Source organism: Lepidochelys kempii, chromosome 1, assembly GCF_965140285.1.
Source record: "Lepidochelys kempii isolate rLepKem1 chromosome 1, rLepKem1.hap1, whole genome shotgun sequence".
Classification (NCBI taxonomy): Eukaryota; Metazoa; Chordata; order Testudines; family Cheloniidae; genus Lepidochelys; species Lepidochelys kempii.
This window is the reverse complement of record NC_136380.1, coordinates 327,875,315-327,897,862: the sequence shown is the minus strand read 5'-3', so window position 1 is coordinate 327,897,862 and position 22,548 is coordinate 327,875,315. Positions and strand designations below refer to the sequence as shown.

The window sequence follows — 22,548 nt, the reverse complement described above, 5'->3', positions numbered from 1 at the left end:
GGGGGAAGGTATTTTTTCATGCTTTGTGTGTATAAAAAGATCTTCTACACTTTCCACAGTATGCATCCGATGAAGTGAGCTGTAGCTCACGAAAGCTTATGCTCAAATAAATTGGTTAGTCTCTAAGGTGCCACAAGTACTCCTTTTCTTTATGCTTTTTTCTGTTAAGCATTCATCCATTCAACATTCTAGCAGAGCCAATCCAACAATTTGAAACACAAAGTTTCTCACTGCATTTAATTCACCTTGCTAATTGATTCAAATCACTACCTCAGCTGGATATATCCAAGGATGAGGACCTTTTGCATGATTTGCTATTTTGCAATTAGAAAACAGAGGGGAAGTCAATGCCAACTGGAACATTTACTCTTGGATGGATTTCTGCTCAGAAATTCTGTGGGTGGAGTGCAACAGGTGGCATATCAGGCTACACCCTCACCTGACTACTGTCCTGCAGAACCTGCTGCTCCCCACTGCAGATTGCCTTGGCCAGCACTGTCATCTTTAGCTTTTCTCTGCCAGTGCAAAGGGAGAGTCCAGCCCATGGCAACTCTTTAGTTGCAACTGTGTTAATACCAATTTATAATCCAAAATAACCCCCTAAACCAATAAAGGGAAGCCAACAGCTACTTACGCTGCACATTAGGGAATGTACACCTCTTGTTACAGGTAGACTGAACATTAAGCCAGGAAATTAATAGTGCCTAGACTAATATTAAGGACTTGAGGGTTATATTTAAAAATAATTTGGTCTTTTCTTGTTTTATATCCCAGAACTAGTGGAAGTTTGGGGCACAACCTTTCCCAGAAGAATGAGACTGAGTATTTGAAGCCAGGAGTTATGAGTTTATAGGATTTCTCTAATGTAATGTAATTCCTTGTAATGTCTCTTTTGGATGATAAAATATGAAAATATTTTCATAACTATCTGTCGTAAGTTTGTTTACACCCTGGTTGTGCAAAAATACTTGGGGACTGCTAGTTGGGAGAACAATTATCTTGCTCTATCTTCTTGCCACAATTCTAAAGACCACACCATGTGTATCAACAAGGGGCAAAATCCTGGCTTCACTGGAGTCAACAGGAGTTTTGCCATTGAATTCGACGGGGCCAGGATTTCACCCATAAGTGAAATCTCAGCCTGGTAACTTTCACATTCCATGTTATACAATAATAGGCACATTGTAGTAATTTATAGATGTAGATTATAGAAATATTTCTAGTTTAATGGAACAAATCCTGCTATTCATCATCAGTATAGTTAGTAAAAAGAAAAGGAGTACATCGGATGCATTCGATGAAGTGAGCTGTAGCTCATGAAAGCTTATGCTCAAATAAATTGGTTAGTCTCTAAGGTGCCACAAATACTCCTTTCCTTATTGCAAATGCAGACTAACACGGCTGCTACTCTGAAACCTGTCAGTATAGTTAGTCTACATCAATCCTCCACACTTCAATCACCTTGCCCATTCTTATTCTGCTGATTTAGCAGTAAGTTTTATATCACTGGGAGATGTCTTTCAAAAGGGCAGAGAGAGGAATTAGTTTTTAAGGATAGTTGTTTTGTCTAATGGGTCCTTAGCAAAGTTGACAACTGCATCTCTCTCAAAATGTACCTCATTTAGAGGGACATCACTCATTTTAGTCCCAAAATTACCTACATCTCTCACAAATTTGAATTTGTTCCCACTTTTAGGTTGAAAATTATTTACATCAAATAGTCACGAAGCTATGATGTTCTGGAGTTATTTACACTAAAGGAAGAAATCCCATAGCATTTTCAGTTTCCTGCATAATTAATTTGTGTCCCTTATTTTGGGTCTCTGTCATACATTGTGTCCCACATTTGAGCCTTAGCAGCTTGAGAAGTATGGCAAGAATGGAAATATTGAAGAAAGAGGCGCCAGAGAATGAATGTTCTGCTTAGCACTGTACAAGAGATTTAAATTGTCCCTTGACGTATGTATTCCTTAGTGCAAGTGAATGTATATTTTCCCAGTTGCAAACTACAGTAATACTTCTATTTAGTCGTATGGCTGGATTACTGCATAACAAGGCATTTGTCAAGGTTTTTGACTCTGACTCGTATATCAGCAGACATTTGCCAAATATGGACCATGAACTGTATTATTTATTCATAATTTCAGGCTGAGTGATTCCCACCAGATTTCTGCTCAAATGTTCAGCCCAAGTATGGTCGGAGAGAGTTAAAATGATGGAAGAAGGAACTGCAATTGTGCAATGTTAAACAATAAGCTCTTTGGGGCAGTAACTGGAGGTCTTGTTCTGTACAGGACCTAACCCAATGAAGTTCCTGACCTGGTTGTGGCCTTGAAGAACTTTTCTAAAACACGTATGGGTATACTGAAAAAAATCATTGTTATAATATAGACATTTTCAGAAACATCTTTTCCAGTTCCAAATTTTCATTATTTTTTTTTAAGTTCAGCAATAGTGTAATTCTAAAAAGGATGTTATGAAATGTAATAAAAAAATCAAGCAACTAATATGACATTCGCTGCCATCACATTATTCAGTCTGCTGGCATGTTCTATCTCTTCCCTCCACCCTCTGTCTGTCTTGTCCACTTAGACTGTATGCTTTTTGGGAAGGGACCACCTACTCTGTGCATATACAGTGCCTAGCACAATGGGTGCCCCATTCTTGGTTACACCTTCAGCACTACCATAATAAACATAATTAATAATCACAGAATTATAGGACTGGAAGGGACCTTGAGAGGTCATCTAGTCCAATCCCCTGCACTCATGTCAGGACTAAGTATTATCAAGACCATTCCTGACAGGTAGTTGTCTAACCTACTCTTAAAAATCTCCAATGATGGAGATTCCACAACCTCCTTAGGTAATTTATTCCAGTGCTTAACCACCCTGACATTAGGAAATTTTTCCAATGTCCAACTGAAACATCCCTTGCGGCAATTTAAGCCCATTGCTTCTTGTCCCATCCTCAGAGGTTAAGAACAACAATTCATCTCCCTCCTCCTTGTAACAACCTTTTATGTACTTGAAAACTGCTATCATGTCCTCTCTTAGCCTTCTCTTTTCCAGACTAAACAAACCCGATTTTTTCTAATCTTCCCTTGTAGGTCATGTTTTGTGGACATCTAATAATTTTTGTTGCTCTTCTCTGGACTTTCTCCAATTTGTCCACATCTTCCATGAAATGTGGAGCCCAGACCTGGACACAAAACTCCAGAAAAGGCTTAATCAGCACGGAATAGAGCAGAAGAATTACTTCTCGTGTCTTGCTTACAATACTCCTGTTAATACATCCCAGAATGACGTTTGCTTTTTTTGCAACAGTGCTACACTGTTGACTCATATTTAGCTTGTGGTCCATTATGACCCCCAGATCCCTTTCCGCAGTACTCCTTCCTAGGCAGTCATTTCCCATGTTATATGTGTGCAACTAGTTGTTCCTTCCTAAATGGAGTACTTTGCATTTGTCCTTATTGAATTTCATCCTATTTACTTCAGACCATTTCTCCAGTTTGTCCAGATCATTTTGAATTTTAATCCTATCCTCCAAAGCATTTGCAACCCCTCCCAGCTTGGTATCATCTGCAGACTTTTTAAGTGTACTCTCTATACCATTATCTAAATCATTGATGAAGATATTGAACAGAACCAGACCCAGAACTGATCCCTGCAGGACCCCGCTCATTATGCATAACATAATAAGCAGCTGCAGGTAAACCCCGAAACCTCTATATTTGAACTGTTGTGCAATTTGAGACTCTGAAATTAATGCAACCACATGACAAGAAAAATATTGGATTTGGCTCAATTTGCTGTCACATTACAAAGATCAATGTATTTACATACATTAGCCAATGTTAAAGGAAACCAAAGGTCCAAAAAGGCCCAGAAGACTGGTACAACACATGTACAGTAGAACCTCAGAGTTATGAGCTGACAAGTCAACCACACACCTCATTTGGTACACAATCAGGCAGCAGTAGAGACCAAAAAAGGCAACAGTACAGTACTGTGTTAAATGTAAACTACTAAAAAAATAAAGGGAAAGCAGCATTTTTCTTCTCCATAGTAAAGTTTAAAAGCTGTAATAAGTCAATGTTTAGTTGCAAACTTTCGAAAGAACCACTATAACGTTTTGTTCAGAGCTATGAACATTTCAGAGTTACGGACAACCTTACATTTTTAATATTGTTTGGTGTATTAGTTTTACTAAAGGCTTTGGGGATAGCATATGGTGGGTGGTAGCCCACAATTCTGCCAAATGACACATGGAAAAGAAAAAAGAGTGAGTTGGATTTTAATTTGTGCCATACTCTCAGGATGGTCTCAAAGGTATACCCAGCTCCTACATCTACAGATCTGTCTTTTAAGCACATTTGCCCAATCCATTGAACCAAACAGTGTCAGGCTGGCAATAGATGCATTTCTCTTTTATCATACAACAATTTGAGGATGTTCTTTAATAATTTGTATGTTGAACATCATGGCAAGAAAACTAGTTGTACTCCCCTATAGGAGGCCAGATTCACATTTCCGATGTCTATGTATCTCCAATAAACCCATCCACCACAGTATCGATGCACCAGCAAAATTATGTAGAGCAGTATATAGTCTAGAGGACTTTGCTTTCCACCATCCCTTGTGCACATGGAGTTTGCTTTTGACTAGAAATAGCAGGAATAATCACATAAATGTGGCTCGGACACACTTCTATTTTAGGAACTTTTTTTTTAAATTCTTACATTTTATTCTGAACATGCTAAGGATTTGGAGTCATCCTGATTTCTGGTGAAAGGGGATTCCACAAGTTGGATTTGCCACCAATAAAACCTTACCCATCATCATTGAGAGCTTCAGACTGGGCTTTGCTTATGTCAGAGTTCCTGATGTGGTAGATTGTGGAGAAGAGTCAGGGCCCAGCCATTGGAGGACTTTGTAGACCTTAAAGCTTATCTGGAATTGGACTAGATGACAACATAGCTTGCAAAGCTGTGATGTGCTCCTGTAGGTATGTATTACACAGCAGGTGATCCAGTTTGTGTTCAGCCAGCTAAAATTTCCTAGTGTCCCCTTCTTTGACTCCCAGGAATAGATGCTGGAACTCTCAAAATCCTATACTGCACATTCTTGCTCAAGTTTCTAGTGCAATTAAAAAAAATGCCATTTAGTGGTTAGCCTAGCATCTGATTCTGAAAAGTGAAGGGAATTTAGAATTTATTACAAACTACGGTTACCCTATCATACATGATTTTTGGTTAACAAAAAAAAGTTTTTGAAGCTGAAAACTTGGATGTTTTGAAAATTAAGTGTTGGAGTTTCTCAGCAAGTGTGATAAAGGCTTTACGGTATGATAACATATGTTCAACTTTTTGCCTCTTTCAGACTGTAGTGTTTTCTCTGCTAAGAATAGCGTGCAACAGGTACATCATGCTACTTGCTGAATCTTTATCTTCCATACACGTTAATGCAGAAGAACCCATGCTGCACCAAACTATAGTATATACCCTGGCTTTAGAGTGTACTTACAAGTATATGTCAAACTAGATTGCTTTGCTTCAATAACACACTATGCTAAAATATTTCCACTGAGAACTGCACAAGAATTTTGCACTCAAGAAACTCTGGCTGAGCTCAAAAGAACTACAGGAATATTTAAATAAAAAGCTCCTTGAAAGCTGGTAAGTGGAAAAGCCCTGCCAGTATTGGCATCTAGCATGTAAATGATAGATTTAGCAGTCATACATTTTAAAATTTGATTTTTTTAAAAACGTGGTAAAAAGGAGGTTTTAAGGTTAACATTTACAAGTGGGTCTCAAGATAAATTCTGTGCTAATAAATTCAGGGTTTTCCTATCATAATCCCTATATATGTGAGTTGAACATCTAATCTATATATGATCCACAGATAAGCATACACCAGCTTGATTTTAAACATGCACTTACGTTTATTATATTTTGCTGCTTCACTCTCTTAAAATGGTGGCGTTAGGAAAAGCTGCTTTGGCAGGCAATTGCAAAGATTCCTGCAGAGAGGAAGTGAAAAGACTGGGCATACAAACAAGGGCTGCTGCCATGTTCAAAGCACAGGGGATAGTTCATAGAGCAAAATGTAGTCCTAAGTAAATGGGTTTCAGGCAATTTCAGTGTTAAGATAACATCATTAAGAGTAGAACAGATTGTGCTCAAACCCTGCTGTTTATAATTAACACATTGCTTCCAAATACTCCAGGGTCCCCGGTAAACAGTCCTCTGCTCAGATCCACCCAGACCAATCAGAATATTTTCATCTGATTGCATGCTGGGCCAGCACCTGTTTGGACAAATCCAGGAGAGCCAAAATGCTCCTCTCCCTGGCCAGCTAAGTAGATAGAGGAACACAGCTTGCTTTAGTCATTGTCACGGTGTCCATATGGCTGGGAGGCTTGTTTTCACAAGAAATCATACAAGTACTTTATTATGTCGAAGTTCACGGTCCTGTAAACAAAAACATACAGTATTTTAGAACAATAAACCCTCGAGTGCTCAGACTGTAATCTGTTTGGTGACAATGCACACAAGACACTCTTTGCAACAGATAGCAACCAATTCCTCAGAGATAAATAAAATAAGACACTGAATTACAGAATTTAAATTGTATAAAGACATCATTATTTATAGTATTAGTCTTTTGATTGTTTAAACTTTAGAGGAATTTAATACATCAATAAAGGAATCCCTTACCAAGGATTGAAAGATTGAAAGAAAGACTCTTTAGGCTGTAAAAACAAACTTAGATCTAAGTTGACAGCAATTTATTTCTTTAGCCTGGTAAACACGATACACTAGTTGGAGATGCAGAGCAGCAATCTTTTAAGCTATTAAACATTTTGTTCCTCTTCCAAACCACCTGTTTTAGCATTATGTACTGCATAACTCCTTCATCTGTACTCATTTGCAGTCTGCATTCTTTCAGTCTTGACACTAGTTGACCCATGTTCATAGCTAAATTTGAAAAATCCAAGAATGCTACTCAATAGGATAGAAGATTTTAATGTATACTTTTGTACTTTGATGGCGGGGAGAATAAAATAGCAGTGGAGTAAAACATGTAATTAATTGTTTTCTCCAAACTCATTCTGCTGTACAATCTAACATTCAGGTTTTTGGGGTTACTATTTGAATAAATGACCAAAATTACTGGATATAATGACAAGTATAAAATTAAAAAAGTATTCAGTGCTGCAAAAATAGCTGATCACAATGCAAAGTAAAGATTAACTAATTGGATGTCTTATTTGTCAGGCCACTCATTTTATATTCTTGGCTCACACATCACTTTGCAATCTACATTTTAAAAAAGTTTCTACAAAGTATTGTATTGGGCACAGAAAATCAAGAAATTCCTGAGATATATAATATGTTTTCTGAAGTCTACTTATTAAAACCATTATAAAGCTAAATGAAGTGAACTATGGCAATATTATATTCTGTAATGTCAGAGAGAGGTACAAGTAAGTACCTTACTTATAAGGCTTTCTAAAGTAACACTCACTCATTCTGACAAACGTTAACCTTACCAGCTACTAAATGAAAAACTATTGTAATCATCATGTCATCATGATTAGTACCAGTAGTGACCGTATGACAAGAACTGCCACATTCAACACACACAAAAGCTTCCTCCTGCAGTTGCAAAGGAAGACCTGAATTAACCTACTTCTTAAATTTGGAGGTATCTGAACAATAGTTTAAAACTTCTAATGACATATGTGCCCCTTGCCTTCAAACTACAACAACCGAAAAAATGTAATAGCACAAGGCAAACAAAGGAGTTTGTCTGCAGAAGGTACGAAGACCTGCTGAAATATTTTAGAACTACGTGATAAATGGATCTCTGTGGCAGAGAAGAAAATGACTGCACACAAGTAGCATTGACCATGTAGGAATTCTACAGGGAGGAGAAATGTGATTATGTGCCTCTCCACAAAGGTAACTTTGCAAACTTTAATTTTTGTTTCAAAAACAAAGGGAAATTACTTTGATTTTTCCTTGTAGAAGTCCAAAGATAAAAACCGAAGGGCTTGAATGACAGAGAGAAGGTATTACTCTCTATCCTTTCAATACATCAGGCTTACATTAGGAAATATGCTGGGTAATGGAGATGAGAAACCAGATGACTCTCACAACTGGGACTTTTATTTACTAGCAATTTGTTTTAGCACTATCATATCAAGGCACAAGAAATCAGTAGCTTGCTTGGAGGCCGAGGTGGTGAATAAGCTCCTTTTCTTCTGCTGCTGATAGGATGACTTTTCCCACAAGAGGGAGAAGCAAGCAGCCGGAGTAGAAACTAAAGGCAGGTGCACCCTTGCACGGTAGCACGATCTGCTGCAGTTTGCAAATGAATCTTACTAGATCACAGAGATAAGTTTCACCCTGCAGCTGGCACCATGGAGTATAGGCGGAAAAATCTCTTACGTGTAGGATTACAGCACCAACCAATTTCTTTTGTAACTACGGCCTGTCATTCTTAGAAAAACATGACAGACAGAGGGATGGAAAGGGGATAGAAATAATGGAAATGAGATAAAGAAACAGAGAAGGAAAGGGAATGAGAAAGATGTCAGAAGACATAATAGAGATTTTCAGATTCCAAGGCCAGAAGGGACCATTGTGATCATCTAAAACTTCATCAAAAATAATTCCTAGAGCATATCATGAAGAAAAACATTCAATCCTGTTTTAAAAATTTTCTGTGATGGAGATTCCGCCACGACTCTTGGTAAATTGTTTCAGTAGTTAATTACTCTCACTGTTAAAAATGTACACCTTATTTCCAGTCTGAATTTGTTTAGCTTCAACTTCCAGCCTTTGGAATATGTTATATCTCACTGCTAGATTGAAGAGCCCATTATTAAATATTTGTTCCACATGTAGATACCTATAGACTATATTCAAGTTACCCCTTAACATTCTCTTTTGGTAAGCTAACTAGACTGAACTCCTTTAGTCTATCACTATGTTTTCTAATCCTTTAATAATTCTCATGGCTCTTTTTTGAACCCTCTCCAATTTATCAACATCTTTCTTGTACTGTGGGCACCAGAACTGGACACAGTATTCCAGCAGCGGTCACACCAGTGCCAAATATGGAAATAAAATAACTTCTCCACTCCTACTTGAGATTCCTCTGTTTATGGACCCAAAGATCACATTAGTCCTTTTGGCCCCAGTGTTACGCTGGGAGCTCATGTTCAGCTGATTATCCAACCCCTCCTCCCCCAATCTCTTTCAGAGTCACTGCTTCCCAGGATAGAGCCTGCTATCCTGTAAGTATGGCCTACATACTTTGTTCCTAGATGTATATACTTAGCCATATTAAAATGCACATTGTTTGCTTGTGAGTAGCTTACCAAGTGATTCAGATCACCTGAATTGTGAACTGTACTCTTCATTATTTACCACTCCCCCATTTTTTGTCATCTGCAAGCTATCATTCATGATCTTACATTTTCTTCCAGGTCATTAATAAAAATGTTAAATAGCATAGGGCCAAGAACCAGTCCCTGAAGGGCCCCACCAGACATACACCTCCAGTCAACGATGATTCCCTGTTTACAATTACATTTTCAGACCTATCAATTACTATCTAGGTATGGCCCCATCACTGTAGTATCTCAACAGGTCCAACTAACTGGAAACAACCATAATCTCTCCCCTTCACAAAAATGGCTTGAATAGTGTTGTGTATGCAGGTCCTACTGAGAGACAGCTGAGCTAACAAGTTATATTTTGCATTGAGTTCTGAAAGTGGTGAAGACTAACAACTGCTCTCTTGCAGGAGTGAGTTCCACAGTGTAGGTTCTGCTTCCATGCTCTGAGCCTCCCTATGCTCCTGGGCAGTGTCCTAGTTCCAATGGAACATAGGTTTGGTGGAAGGTCACATTGCAAAGGGAGAGCTAATCTCTCAAGTGGCCTGGTTCAATTCAATGGAGCACTTTGAATATCAGGACAGAGTCCTTGAACTGGATTCTATTCATTTCAGATCCAGTACAAGCAGCAGAGCACCAGGGTGGTTTTGTTCACAGCAAACTGTGTTGCAGATGAGCTGCTGTATTTCTTTTCTTTTTTAAACCAGTGGAAGTTTTTTCCAGACATCATTCACGTGACTTAATTCCTGGGCACAGTGAGTTACAATAAAGCCTGGAGGACAGGATTGTGTGGCTCACACTCTGGCCAGGCCCTGAATCAGATAGGATTAGGCCATGTTGCATATGGAACTGGGTGTTTTTTGCTGACAAGACTATTTGGACATCCAATAACATGGAGAAGTCCAAATGAACCCAAGGCTATGAGTCAAAATCTAAACGTAGGTTCCCTCAACCGTTGGATGTGTTAGAGGTGGACAGATCTTTGAAGTGCTTCCTTTCCTCCTGCCAGCATCCCATATCTTGCCTGGGTTCAGCTTTGGCTAGCTGCTCCTCATCCACGAGCTGATTCTGTATTTGATTAGACACAGAAAAAAGGTGGAGGACAGGGGTATTTATATTTGATGCAAAGGAGACGTAGGGATGATTGTTGTCTAAGTACTGCACACACTTCTTCCTGGGCTGTTTCACCAACTCTAACTGCTTTGTATAGCTAGTGACTAGTATGGGGAGAGCTTGAGCCTTGTCAGAGACCACAGGTAAATGAGGGCTCCAGAGGAACAGATTTTTTTTTTTCTGGTTTGATTTAGCTTATATAAATTGGAGATCACACAAGAGAGAATATATAAGAATTCTCATAATCTATGCTGGTTTTTATATATTGATGGCAACAAATTTTGTGTTAAGTGCTAAGTATTAGCTAGGGTTGAGCTACCATTGTGATGCTGAATCCCATATTCTTCATAAAATATTCTCATAATATGAATATGGTATAACTAAGATATATTTTATGCAAGATGGGTCATGTGAGGTATCACTGGAAAGGTTATGATTTGCTGAATGTTGTTATCCACACATGTGCCAGTCCTGTATCTGAAGTTAGGAATATTGACCATGTAACAATTACAACTGTGTGTGTACTTGGGGAACGCCCACCAGACAGTAGGGAATGAGCCTGGATGGGCCATTAGGAAAGACAATGAGTCTTTGAAAATGCTGATCTCCCATCTTCCTGAAGTTCCTTCCTGTGACATTACAAATAAATCTTGTCTCAGGGTTGCTTTGACCATGCAAGGTCATGTGATCATGTCACCTGGTACAGGACACCATCTTGAGCTGGCAGTTTTCCACCAAAGGGTGTGGGGGTCAAACAGGGAAACAAAAGGTTCCCACCACACGTAAATCCTATTTAAGGCTCGGGAATGAATTAATCAGAGCTCTTCTCTACTGCCTCCCTGCCTAAGAAGGAAGACTACTGAAAACACCTGAAGAAACAAAAGAACAAAGCTGGGGAAAGGCAAGGAGACAGGGGTAGCCTGTGAAGAGAAGTAACTGGAACCCTGAGCTGCAGAAACTCTGCAACCTGCCTAAAACAACATTTAAGTGAGAAATTACTATTTGTAACCTGTTTCTTTAGTGTATTAAGCTTAGTTTGTGTGTTTTATTTTATTTGCTGAGGAACCTGCTTTGTTCTGTTTGCTATCCCTTATAATCACTTAAAATTTACCTTTTGTAGTTAATAAACTTGTTTTTTTGTTTATTTCAAAACCCAGTTTGTGCAATTCATAACCTGGGGTGGGAGGGGTGGGAAGAGCAGTGCATATCTTCCTCCACATTGAGGGAGGGGGAATTTTTATGAGCTTACACTGTATAGAGATCTACACAGCGCAAGACAATATAATTTTGGGTTTACATTCCAGAGGGTGTGTGAACAAGAGTGCTGGGCATCCCCTAGCTGAGTCCTCCCACAGAGAGCTGATTGCAGACACCGTGAGATTCTACATCTGGGGGTGTCCCTGCCTGTGTGTGTGTGTTGGAAAGGGGCTTGAGAGTCTGTCACAGTAGCACAGTGTAAGGCAAACCCAGGCTGATAGGACAGGTGGGCTCAGTGGGATCCCAGCACATCCGATGGCACCCCAAAGGGGGGAGGGTCCAACCATCAGAACCATAATGTGCTTTTTGACAATGTAGTGGATCACCATTTTAGAGCAATATTTTCATGGAAAAAGCACTGATCTGTATTAGGGACATAGAATACATTACAGTATTCACAACTGGGGTTCTGACTTAAGTCTGATAACATAAAACCAACTTAAAACTGAATGAGCTAAACTTATCCCTCTGTAATTCCACTAGCAATTAATACAATGCAGTTTCTAACCTGAAAGCTGGTATTTTGTTGAGGCTAGAATGCTCTTTGAAGCTAAAACCCAAGCAACAGGAAAAGAACTGGACATCTATGAAGCCAAAAGTTTGGTGGCTTGCCCAAGGATTTTTTTTTTTTTTTAATTTAAGTGATCAATATAACCTGATTATCTAGCACAGACGCTCCCCGGGTTACGCAAGACCCGACTTACACAAATTCGCACTTACGGAAAAAGTTCCATAAGCCAAAAATAGGATTTTCGAGTTGCGGAAATATTTGTATAACGTACAGGTATACGTTTCCGACTTACGCAAATTCGAGTTACGCAAGGCTTTCCGGAATGGAATGATTGCGTATGTCAGGGGGCGTCTGTATATTATCATTGTGGATTTTTGTTTCATTTTTTTCTTTGTATAATCTTTTTCTTTGATTTCTTAACTCCCCATAAGACTTGTACTTTGTTGTATTCTGAATTTGATATAAGGTCTATATTTGCATAGCTTTTTCTTTTGATGATCAATCATCTTGTGCTTCTGATTTGCTTGTTACAGTGAGTTCTTTTCCCACTGCAAAAACATAAGAGAAAAAACCCAAAATGTATTTTAAGAACAATCCAAGGATATCTGCATTTAATAAGTAAGTCTTGATTTCAGAAAGATGCTATTTGGACACAATTACCAGGTTAATTAGAATTTGTAACCAGAAATCTGTTAACAGATTGGTATTGAAAGTCTTTGGTGTTTTATTTTTCATTAGTTTTGAAACTAATAATTATAAAGTAAATTAAAAAGATAATATTCCAGTATTCTTATTAGATATTGTGCAAATTTCTGCTCTATTATTTTTCTACACAAGTCCAAGTCAATATTTAAAGATTCTCTTATGTTGCAAACTGAAACTCCTATAATTCACAGGATACCTCCTCAGAATCCTTATCTGTTTTTAAGGTAATTTTGAAAAATGCTGGTAACTAAGCCCAGAAGGCTACAAACATCAAAAGGTCAGAGTAACTTGGCAAAGACAGCTCACTGGAAATTTCATAAGACCTCCCCATGTTGCAGGAGCAAAAAACTAGAGCTACAGACTTTGAGCCACATCTGTCAAGCAAAAGCTTTCTGTCCCAACTGAAAGCAAGTACCTTGTAAGTAAAAACAAAAGCCTCCAAAATAAAACAACACAATATAAGGAATATTTTTAAAGAAATTCAAACCACTTCAATAAGGCTGATTTCCTTTATTGTATTTTGAACTAGCATAACACGTTGTAATGGCTCAATGGATAGAAATGGCAGAATTATTTGATAGGAACATATTGACCACGTTTTGAAAATGATATGCAGCAAAATATGAAAAAATTCTGTTCAATCAAGATGAGGAGATAACTTAAGGGAGGAAAATAAAGGGCTAATAGAAGAGCTCCTTTCCCCATGTTTCAAATTCACAATCACCTTGGTATAGAGACAAACTTTTATGGTACTACACAAGCATGCTTTATAGAAATGAGTGAAGCAGTGCTGCTATGTTCTCATCATGCACCCTGTTTAAACCCTTTGGGGGAAACTAAAGCAGAAAACAGCAGACTGATTCTGGACAATCCAAATCCCGGCAACAGCAATGCAGGAGTGGTTCTTGTTGATTCTTTTCTCTCCATTCTTCAACTCAGTACTGAGGGGCTGTCAGCTGCAAAGCATTCAGCAATAGAGAATCTCATGGTCTGTCACAGGGTGCTTCTTAGTTGTCTCTTAGAAAAGCATGCAGATTCCTTCCTTGCCAGGCGGCTGACAGCGAGAGGCTATGACATTGTTAGCTACAATCTTCATGGAAAATGTGGCAGAGACATTTATGTGAAGTCTGATACTTATGTGGAGGCCCTACCAACTACTTTGCTGCACTGTGATATTGTAAGAGTTAGTCAGTTTGAAGTTGCGAATGTTTCTAAGCCTGCTGATGTAGCCTGAAACAACCCATCTTTACAAACACTTCAACATCCATCCATCTGTTGGAGCTTCAACAATCACCACACCTCCTGGGGCTATAAGAGAATCTGACAAGAATGGACTGGATCTCACAGACTGGGCTTCTATAAATGATCTATAGTTGTTGTATTACCTTACGCAGACAGCCACTTTTTCTCCCCATGATGGAAGCACTGCTGTTCTCCTGACCTCATCTGGGACATCTCAACAGGGGGCTGTGAAATTACACTCCATATTTTTCATAGAAATATGGTTATGATATGAATATGGTACAACTAAGTTATACTTTATGCAAGATGGCCCATGTGAGGTATCATTTGAAAGGTCATGATTTACTGAATGTGTTTATCCAATTTGTATGCATGTATCATTTTTGTATCTGAAGCTGGGAATATTGACTACGTCTCTGTATTTCAAATGTGCTGTGTTGGATGAGGCCAAACAATGTTAGTGGCTTACTGAAGAAATGCACACAAGCATAAAGATTACCCCAGGAACTGTGTGCAATAGAAAGCTCTCAGAGATAGCACTACACAATGGGAACAGTTTGATCCGGGTCAGATAGCACTACACAATGGGAATTGTTTGACCCAGATCACAGCAAAAAAGCTTTCCAGCAAGTGGGGGGAAGATATAAAAGAGGGACACTGACAACAGGAGAGGATCTCACTCTCCCTACAACACACCTGAAATCACCTGAGGAACAAAGACTGAACTGTGGGAAGTGATGGTCCCAGGCTGGAAGGATTTTTAGCCTGTGTAAGAAAACCTGGAAAAGCCACAGCAACTTGGGCCTTAAGAATCTGCCAGCCTGTTTATCACTCAGGGTGAGAATCTGCTAATTTGTATCCTACCTATCTAGGTGTGTTAAGCTCAGTTTGTGTGTTTTGTTTCATTTGCTTAGTAATCTGCTTTGTTCTGTTTGCTATTCCTTGAACCACTTAAAATCTAAAAAAGCAATTAAAAGCAATTAATTCAGCAAAGAATCATGCCCATAGTAGAACAGGATCTGAGTGATGAACAGGGCAAGGTTCCAGACCTAGTTCTTGATCTTACCACCTGAAAAGAAAATGGTTTCCAACAGAAGGAAAAAAGACAGAGCTGTGTTTCTTGACTACTGTCTGGCACATTGGCCTGTTGATCATGTTGTCAAAGATGTCACCCCGATGGGTGTTATAGCCACAGAAATGATCTTTTGAAACAGACAATTTCAGGTGATGCTAGGAAATAAACTGAGCACACAGAGGATCCAGAAGAACAGATTCCCTCAGGGATCTGTTTTTGCCCTACCTTTTTCAATATATTTACAGAAAGATCTGCCTCCAACAATCTCCAAGCCATTTAAGGATGTGGATGACATCTGCCTAGCTTCAAGAGACAGGGACTTCAAAAAGACTAAGGACAATCTGAACCAAAATATGGAAGCTATCAGTGGCTACTTCAATAATTGGTGTCTTAAACACAGTGTGTCAAAGACAGCGTCCTCATGTTTTCACCTCAGAGGATTCAATATCTTGAATGGAGAATGATTAGCACATGACCCAAAGCCAATATATCTAGGTGTAAGAGAAGGTTACTCACCTTGTGCAGTAACTGAGGTTCTTCGAGATGTGTTCCTCTGTGAGTGCTCCATTTTAGGTGATTGTGCACCCTGTGCCTCTAGTCAGAGAATTTCAACAGCAGTACCCAACTAGGCCACACATTCGCTCTCCCCATCTCACACCTGTGATGGTAGTTGATTAGCACTGTGCGGCCTCCCCACCTCTCAGTTCCTTCTCTACTGCAGAGTATTGATGAGAACTCTGAAGTGGAGGTGAGGAGGGAGGGTAGTGGAGCACTCACACGGACACACATCTCGAAGAACCTTAGTTACTGCACAAGGTGAGTAACTCTCTCTTCTTCAAGTGATGTCCCTGTGGGTGCTCCACTTTAGGTGACTGTGCCCCTTGGTGGGAGGAGGGATTCAGAGTTGGTTATGAATAGACAAGAGGACAATGTGTCCCAGCCATGTGTCAGAAGCTTAGGCCTCATCAATGACGTAGTGTTGTATGAATGTGGGAGGTGATGTCCAACTAGATGTTTTGCAAATGTTGATAATAGTCATGTTGTTCAGGAAGGCAACCAGTGTGGCTACAGATCTCGTGAAGTGTGTTCTAACCCATGGGGGGAGGGGTTGTAGGTCATGTTGTCAGTAACAGAGGTAGATGCAATCTGAAACTCATCTGGAAAGTCTCTGCTTAGCAATGGGTTGCCTTTGGAACGTTCCGTGGTGGAGAGGAACAATTTAGGAGTTTTCCTGAACAACTTCGTCTGTTCAAGATAAAAGGCTAGCATTGTTCTGATGTCCAGGGTGTGGAAAATTGCCTCTTGTCTATCCTTGTGAGGTTTAGGGAAGAACGTGGGAAGATGACTAGGTTGATGAATGTGGAAGGAAGAAGAAACTTCAAGCAAAACTTTAGGGTGAGGTCTGAGAGTGACCTGCCATAAGAGCCCCTATTTCTCCCACATGTCTAGCGGACATGATGGCAGCTAGGAAGGCTACTTTCATGGAAAGATGTAGAAGAGAACATATGGCCAAAAGTTCGAATGGGGCAGTTGTGAGAGATCGAAGCAACGAAGTCAGGTCCCACAGGGAAATTGGGGGCTCTGGGTTCTGGGTAGAGGCTGCACACTCCCTGGAGGAATCTTGGTAATTGGGTGAGCAAATTGGGTTATCATAAGAGGTGGTTCTAGAGCAATGCTGTTGCCCCGTTCATTAACTCCATTGACTACCGATGAATTTGGCTGAGGGTGTGTGAATAGGAATTCCATCCCTTTTGAAGGGACATAATATTTTTTGTCCTCCCTCTTACATGTGGGTGGGATGGTAGCGGGTGAAAGATGATTGTGGCAGGTTCCATGAATGCTGTGTTAATCAGGAGGGCAATCTTGGAGGAGGCGGACGTGTGGAGTATGTCCAAGAGCTCGTGATGTGACTTAGAGATCTCCTCTAGGGGTATCTGGGATGTGTCTGCTATTCTTTTGAAGAGTTCTTGGAAATTTCTGAAATCATCTCCAGCAGTAGGCAGAGGGGGCACAATAGTTTCGTCTGGCGAGAATGAAGTGGTGGTAGCAGGAGCTGCCTCCTGATCTAAGACTACTTCTATCTCCTCAAAGGTCTGTTCGGGAGGAGTATCTGTTGGCACTGTGAGTTTTGGTGAAGAGTGCCTATGTACCTTCGTGGTGCCACTCAGGTTTGGGGCAATACTGTCTATAAGCTGCCTGCGGGTCCCAGAATGCCCACTGACGTGGGAAGGGCATAGGCTTAGGCCCCGACAGGTGACCATACCATCCCTGAAAATCAGGCTGCGACACATGTTTAGGGTGCTCCTGATGTGCAGACCAAACACTGCCTTGTATAGGTGAAGAGTGTTGGGAGGAGAAAGCCTCCCCTTCCTCATCCCCCTCACTACAGAAAGGAGGGGCAGATCTAGTTGGTGGCATGAGTGGCCGTGAAAGTACCAAAGCACTATCAGTACCGAGGAGAGGTGATTCTGGTACTGGGGCAATCGTCAAGTCCTTTGGTGCAAGAAACTGTTGAGGTTGCAGTACTGATGAAGGTATCTGTGTGGAAGGCGGTATGGAGAATTGTGGTGGTACTGGGAGACAACGAGGTACCAATGGGAACGGAGCCGGTGTAGACCATGCAGAGGATGGCGTGGTAATCTGTGGTGCAGTATCTATGCTGTGCATCATAGAGCCAAGAGGTGACGTTGTCTGTAGCATGCAGAGTCGCTCGGTACCGAGCGCTTTGTCCGTGCTATTGTGCTGAAGTGGAGGGGGCAGTCTTCTCTGCCCTCTTAGAGCCTGCCTGCTTAGGGTCTGTGGCTTTGACAGAAGCGCCGGGAACGGCGGTCCCTGCTGACTCAGAGGTACTAAGCTGCGGCGTGGTCAGTACCGATGTAGTGGATAGAGTCAGGGAACGCTTCCTCTGACACAATCTTGGTAGGGGGAGTGTTAGCTCTCCTCTGTCCCCGTCGTTTAGGAGACAGGTTCCTTCCTTGCAGGGTAGAGGAGAGGGAACCGCATGCGGTGATAGGGCAACAGGAGAAGTTTGAGATTCCGAGCGGGAAGCAGGTACTTCTCCGTCAGGATAAATTTTGGTTTAAGGTCCCTCACTTCCCTTGTCTGGGCCTTAAGACTGTGGCACTGTGTGCACTTTTGGGGTACATGAGTTTCCCCCAGGCACCGGACACATTGCAAGCGTCCGTTGGAGATTGGAATTGCCTCGTGACAGGAGAGGCAGCATTTAAAGCCAGGAGACCCTGGCATTCTGAGGAAAAAATGTCCCTTAAGGGGGTGAAATGGAAGATTTTTTTTTTTATGCGGAGAAAAGTAGTAAAGGGGTCTTAATCAAAAAACCTAATTACACTATACTAATTGACTAATCTAACTAAACTAATTCTGAGGTAAAGTGAGTGAAAGCACTGCCAGAGCTCCGACTAGGGACCAAGGGCAACTGAGAAGGAACTGAGAAGGGTGGTTGCCTGACACTGCTAATCAACTGCCGCCACAGGCGAGAGCCGGAGAGAGCGCATGTGCAGCCTGGCCAGATACTGCTGTCAAAGTTCTCTGACTAGAGGCTCAGAGCGCACAATCACCTGAAGTGGAGCTCCCACAGGGTCATCACTCAAAGAAGAACTCAAGGTTGTACACTTAAGTACCTAAAAGGACACTTCACCAAGGTAGTTCAGGAGATTAAGAACTGAAATGGCCTTCTAAATAAGCTAGTAGGCTCAACTGGGGGAGTTAAAGTGCAAACACTCTGCTACTCAGTTGGAGAACAACAACAGGAACAATAAGACCAAAAAACACCAAGTGGTTACCAGTCCTTTTTAATATCCCACCTCCTAACATCAGGTGTTGTATTGCAGCAAAAATACAGGAGATGCCACAACTACCACTTTTTAAAAGATACATGAGAGGTGCATTGCCGCCGACTCATCAGCACATGACCAATGTGGAGTATGTTAGCGACCATCTCTACAGCGGATGCTGTCACATTATGGTGAGCGGAATGGGAATGAGCTGCTCTCTGTCAGAGACTCCATCACCACTCAGCATGATGAGAGACAGTGTGGCACCTCAATGCCAGGCAATCTCTTGTAGAAATTCAACCATTTCAGATGTGGAGTGGTGAGATGTGTGTGAAATGACCACACCTGGTGACTCAGGAACAGCCCTCTGTATTGCTGCGGTGCAGTTGAGGATGCTGCACACCTACCAAAGGCTGCTCATCTTGTGCTGGTCCCTGATGCTACTGAATGGCTAAAATGTGTGTTATGTCTACTTAAACTCTTTGATATTGTTGACTCATACATCCGTTTTATCTCCCTACTTTATATTTTGAATCTTTTCCCATTTTTATTAAGCTACTGGTACTTGTGCATTTGCTAATAACAGTGGAAATTAGTAAAAACACAACAGAAAATCCCAAACCTGTCAATACACTGAATGGTGTATGGAGAGTTACGATAACACCAAGACCAAGGATATGAATTTTGAGCCACCTCCCTATGCAATAAAAATTTGGTAGAGGGTCTTAACTCTTTATTTTCATTGTTGCAGAGACCACAACTATCAAAACATGGATGCAAAGAAAAGAGGAAGGATGGCCTTGAGGTGAAAGAACTAGACTGGGATTCAGGAGATCTGGGTTCATGTCTCAGTTCTGCTACTGACTTTTTAATGTGATCTCGGGCAAGTCATAGTCTCTCTGGGCCTTGATTCCACAGAATAATATTTTCCCTTTTTTTGTCTTGCCAATTTAAATAAACTCTTTCAAGCAGGAACTCTCTCATTATGTATCTGTATAAAGCATAGCACAATGAAGGCCTAACTTTGGATGTTGTCTCTATCTACTACTGGAATACAAACAAACAATCTATTCAATCCTCTACTGTGCACTGCAGGAAGCCAGTATAAATGGTTAAACAAATAATTGGTTTTGAAACCTAAACCTTTTATACAGGTCAGTGCATGGAACATTAAATGCAATTTAACAATCTTACCTTGCAATAGCCCTGATGAAGTCTAGAGAGACTGTACATTTGTACTTTGGTCCATCAAGCTTGTCATCATGGCCAACCAAGGTCAAAAGCTGGAGTGTCACAAGAGAGGTGATCTAGAAACAAGAGACATCACTGAAACATTACTCACTTTTGCAAACAGGAATAACAATGACCAAATTTTCATTTGTCACCAACATAACTTTTGCAAGGCCACCAAACGTCCCATATTTCATAAGGAAGTTCTACATTTGGCAATACTGTCCCACTGTTCTGAAACCAGCTGATCCAGAAGGGTGTAAATTCACATGACCAGTTCTGCAGCAGGAGCAGCCTTATTCATAGGTTGAAACCTAGGGCACTTCATATCAGAAGTTACCCTGAAATTCTTCTTAAATACCTCTACAGTTCCGTTATCTCCCTGCATTGGCACTTTTTAAGTCTTGACAGCCACCTGAGACATACATCAAGTTCACGTCCCTCACATGTGGAGACCACCTTTTCGAATCGTCATACTCAGAGTTTTATACCCCAGAGCCCATTGTGCCAGATTAGACCACATTTCAAAAACTCATTGAATCACCCTACCCTGCCATGAGAAAGAAGCCCCAAGGTTGGAAGGCAGGATGAAGGGTCCTAAAGATCATGTGCTAAGCCAAAAACCCATCCCTTGGGGAGTGGACCAGGAAGGAAAGAGAGAGGTATGTATGTGTGTGTGCACACATGTATAGACACTCGCACACACACACTATCTTGAGAGATCAACCAATGTGTACAGATAGACATTTCTCTCTCTTTTCCTTCTTCCAAAAGATGATCTCTTAGCAGAGTTAGATATGTATGTATCAATACATACATATATATACACACACATGCACACTCAATGCCATTAAAGTCTTGATAGTTTCCACACTGTAGTATTAAGGGTATACACCATATTAAACACAGGGAATACACTTTGCTACTTACTTTAAATGGTGCCCAAGCACACACTAAAAATAAAAGAAAGGAATGAGTATGGAGACCCTAGAAAAAGTGTCAATGGTGAGAAACAAACGAGAGAGAGAGAGAGAAAGAAAATGACAGAAAGGCGGAAGTACAAATGTAGAGATATAGGAAAAGAGTGAAGCTGGGAGATACAGAAATAGAAGGGAAAAAGACACAAGAAATACAATATGAAAATACATTTAGTTTAATAGAACTCCTGAAGGCTAATCTGTGTTAAGTGTGTCCCTCAAGGGTGATTTTTATTATTATTATTATCATCATCAGCTGTAGTAATAAATATTTATACTGTATTATACCAGCACCCAAAGACTGCAGTCAGGATTTAGGTCCAGTTGTGCTGGGCACTGTACAGATACAGAAAAGAGACAATCCATACCATAAAGGGTTTATAGGCTAAAGCCAAACTGTTATTTACAGGGTTTATTTTTAAATTGTCCACATTGGTGGCTATTTTCTCCTTCTGACTCCAAGGTTGAGGGTGGGATGCTAAAAAGTTCTTTGCCAAAGGCATCTCTGAACTTGGTGTGGTGTGCAGGTGAGTTCACTAATCAGTGACCCACTAGCTCTGCTTGCCACTGCAGAGCAAGCTGGGTACTAGTCATAAGAGGAAAGCTTTTTGCTCAGAGCACAACGGACTTTGTAGCAACTAGCCACCAGGACTCTGCTGGGGGAAAAGGAAGAAATGAAGGCCCCATTAACCCAACTCCATCATCTGGAATGACAAGAGGATGACAGACAAAGACAAAACTATGCCACCATCTTTAGCCCGCACACCATTACTGGCTGCTCAAGCTTTGTCTTTGTCTGGCTCCTTACTGTCACAGTTACTCCTGGGGGAATTCTGTGCCAAAATATTAAAAATTCTGCATATTTTGTCAAAATAACACAACATAATCACTCCAGTTTCATTATGTTGGTAATTTATTTCAAAATAGCTGTCAACAAGTGTGTCAACAATACAGACAACAGCAAAAAAGATTCCCCCAGGAGTAGAGAGTTAAAAAAATCCCTAACAAACCAGTTCCAGTTGGGGAGTGCTGGAGTGGGCTGTCTGGGGCCCCCAGAGCCCAGATACCCGCACTTCCATCCCCCCCATCCCAGCTGCAGGGCACCCTCTGGCCCAGACACCCAGACCCCTTTTCCCCCAGAGCCAAGCCATGGGGCACCCCCTGGCCCAAACATCAGTCTCCCCCTCCCATACACCAGCCCTCCTCCCCAGAGCCCAGCCGTGAGGCAGCCACCAG

The 22,548-nt window shown here is 40.9% G+C and overlaps 1 protein-coding gene across 4 annotated transcripts in view; it reads right to left on the bottom strand.

The window, feature by feature from the left end:
- Positions 1-5,922: 5,922 nt before the first annotated feature.
- The window catches only part of ORC5 (origin recognition complex subunit 5), a 121,136-nt gene continuing 104,510 nt past the window's right edge, over positions 5,923-22,548 (bottom strand). For 3 of the 4 annotated variants that reach the window (XM_073328522.1, XM_073328525.1, XM_073328523.1), the window contains exons 14-15: positions 20,300-20,412; positions 5,923-6,475 (exon numbers count right to left, since the gene is read on the bottom strand). In XM_073328522.1, coding sequence (XP_073184623.1) covers positions 6,430-6,475; positions 20,300-20,412 — 159 coding nt within the window. In that variant the 3' untranslated portion in view covers positions 5,923-6,429. Of the gene's footprint in view, positions 6,476-12,584; positions 12,841-20,299; positions 20,413-22,548 lie in introns of all 4 variants that reach the window. The other variant, XR_012156834.2, reaches the window with a different exon arrangement.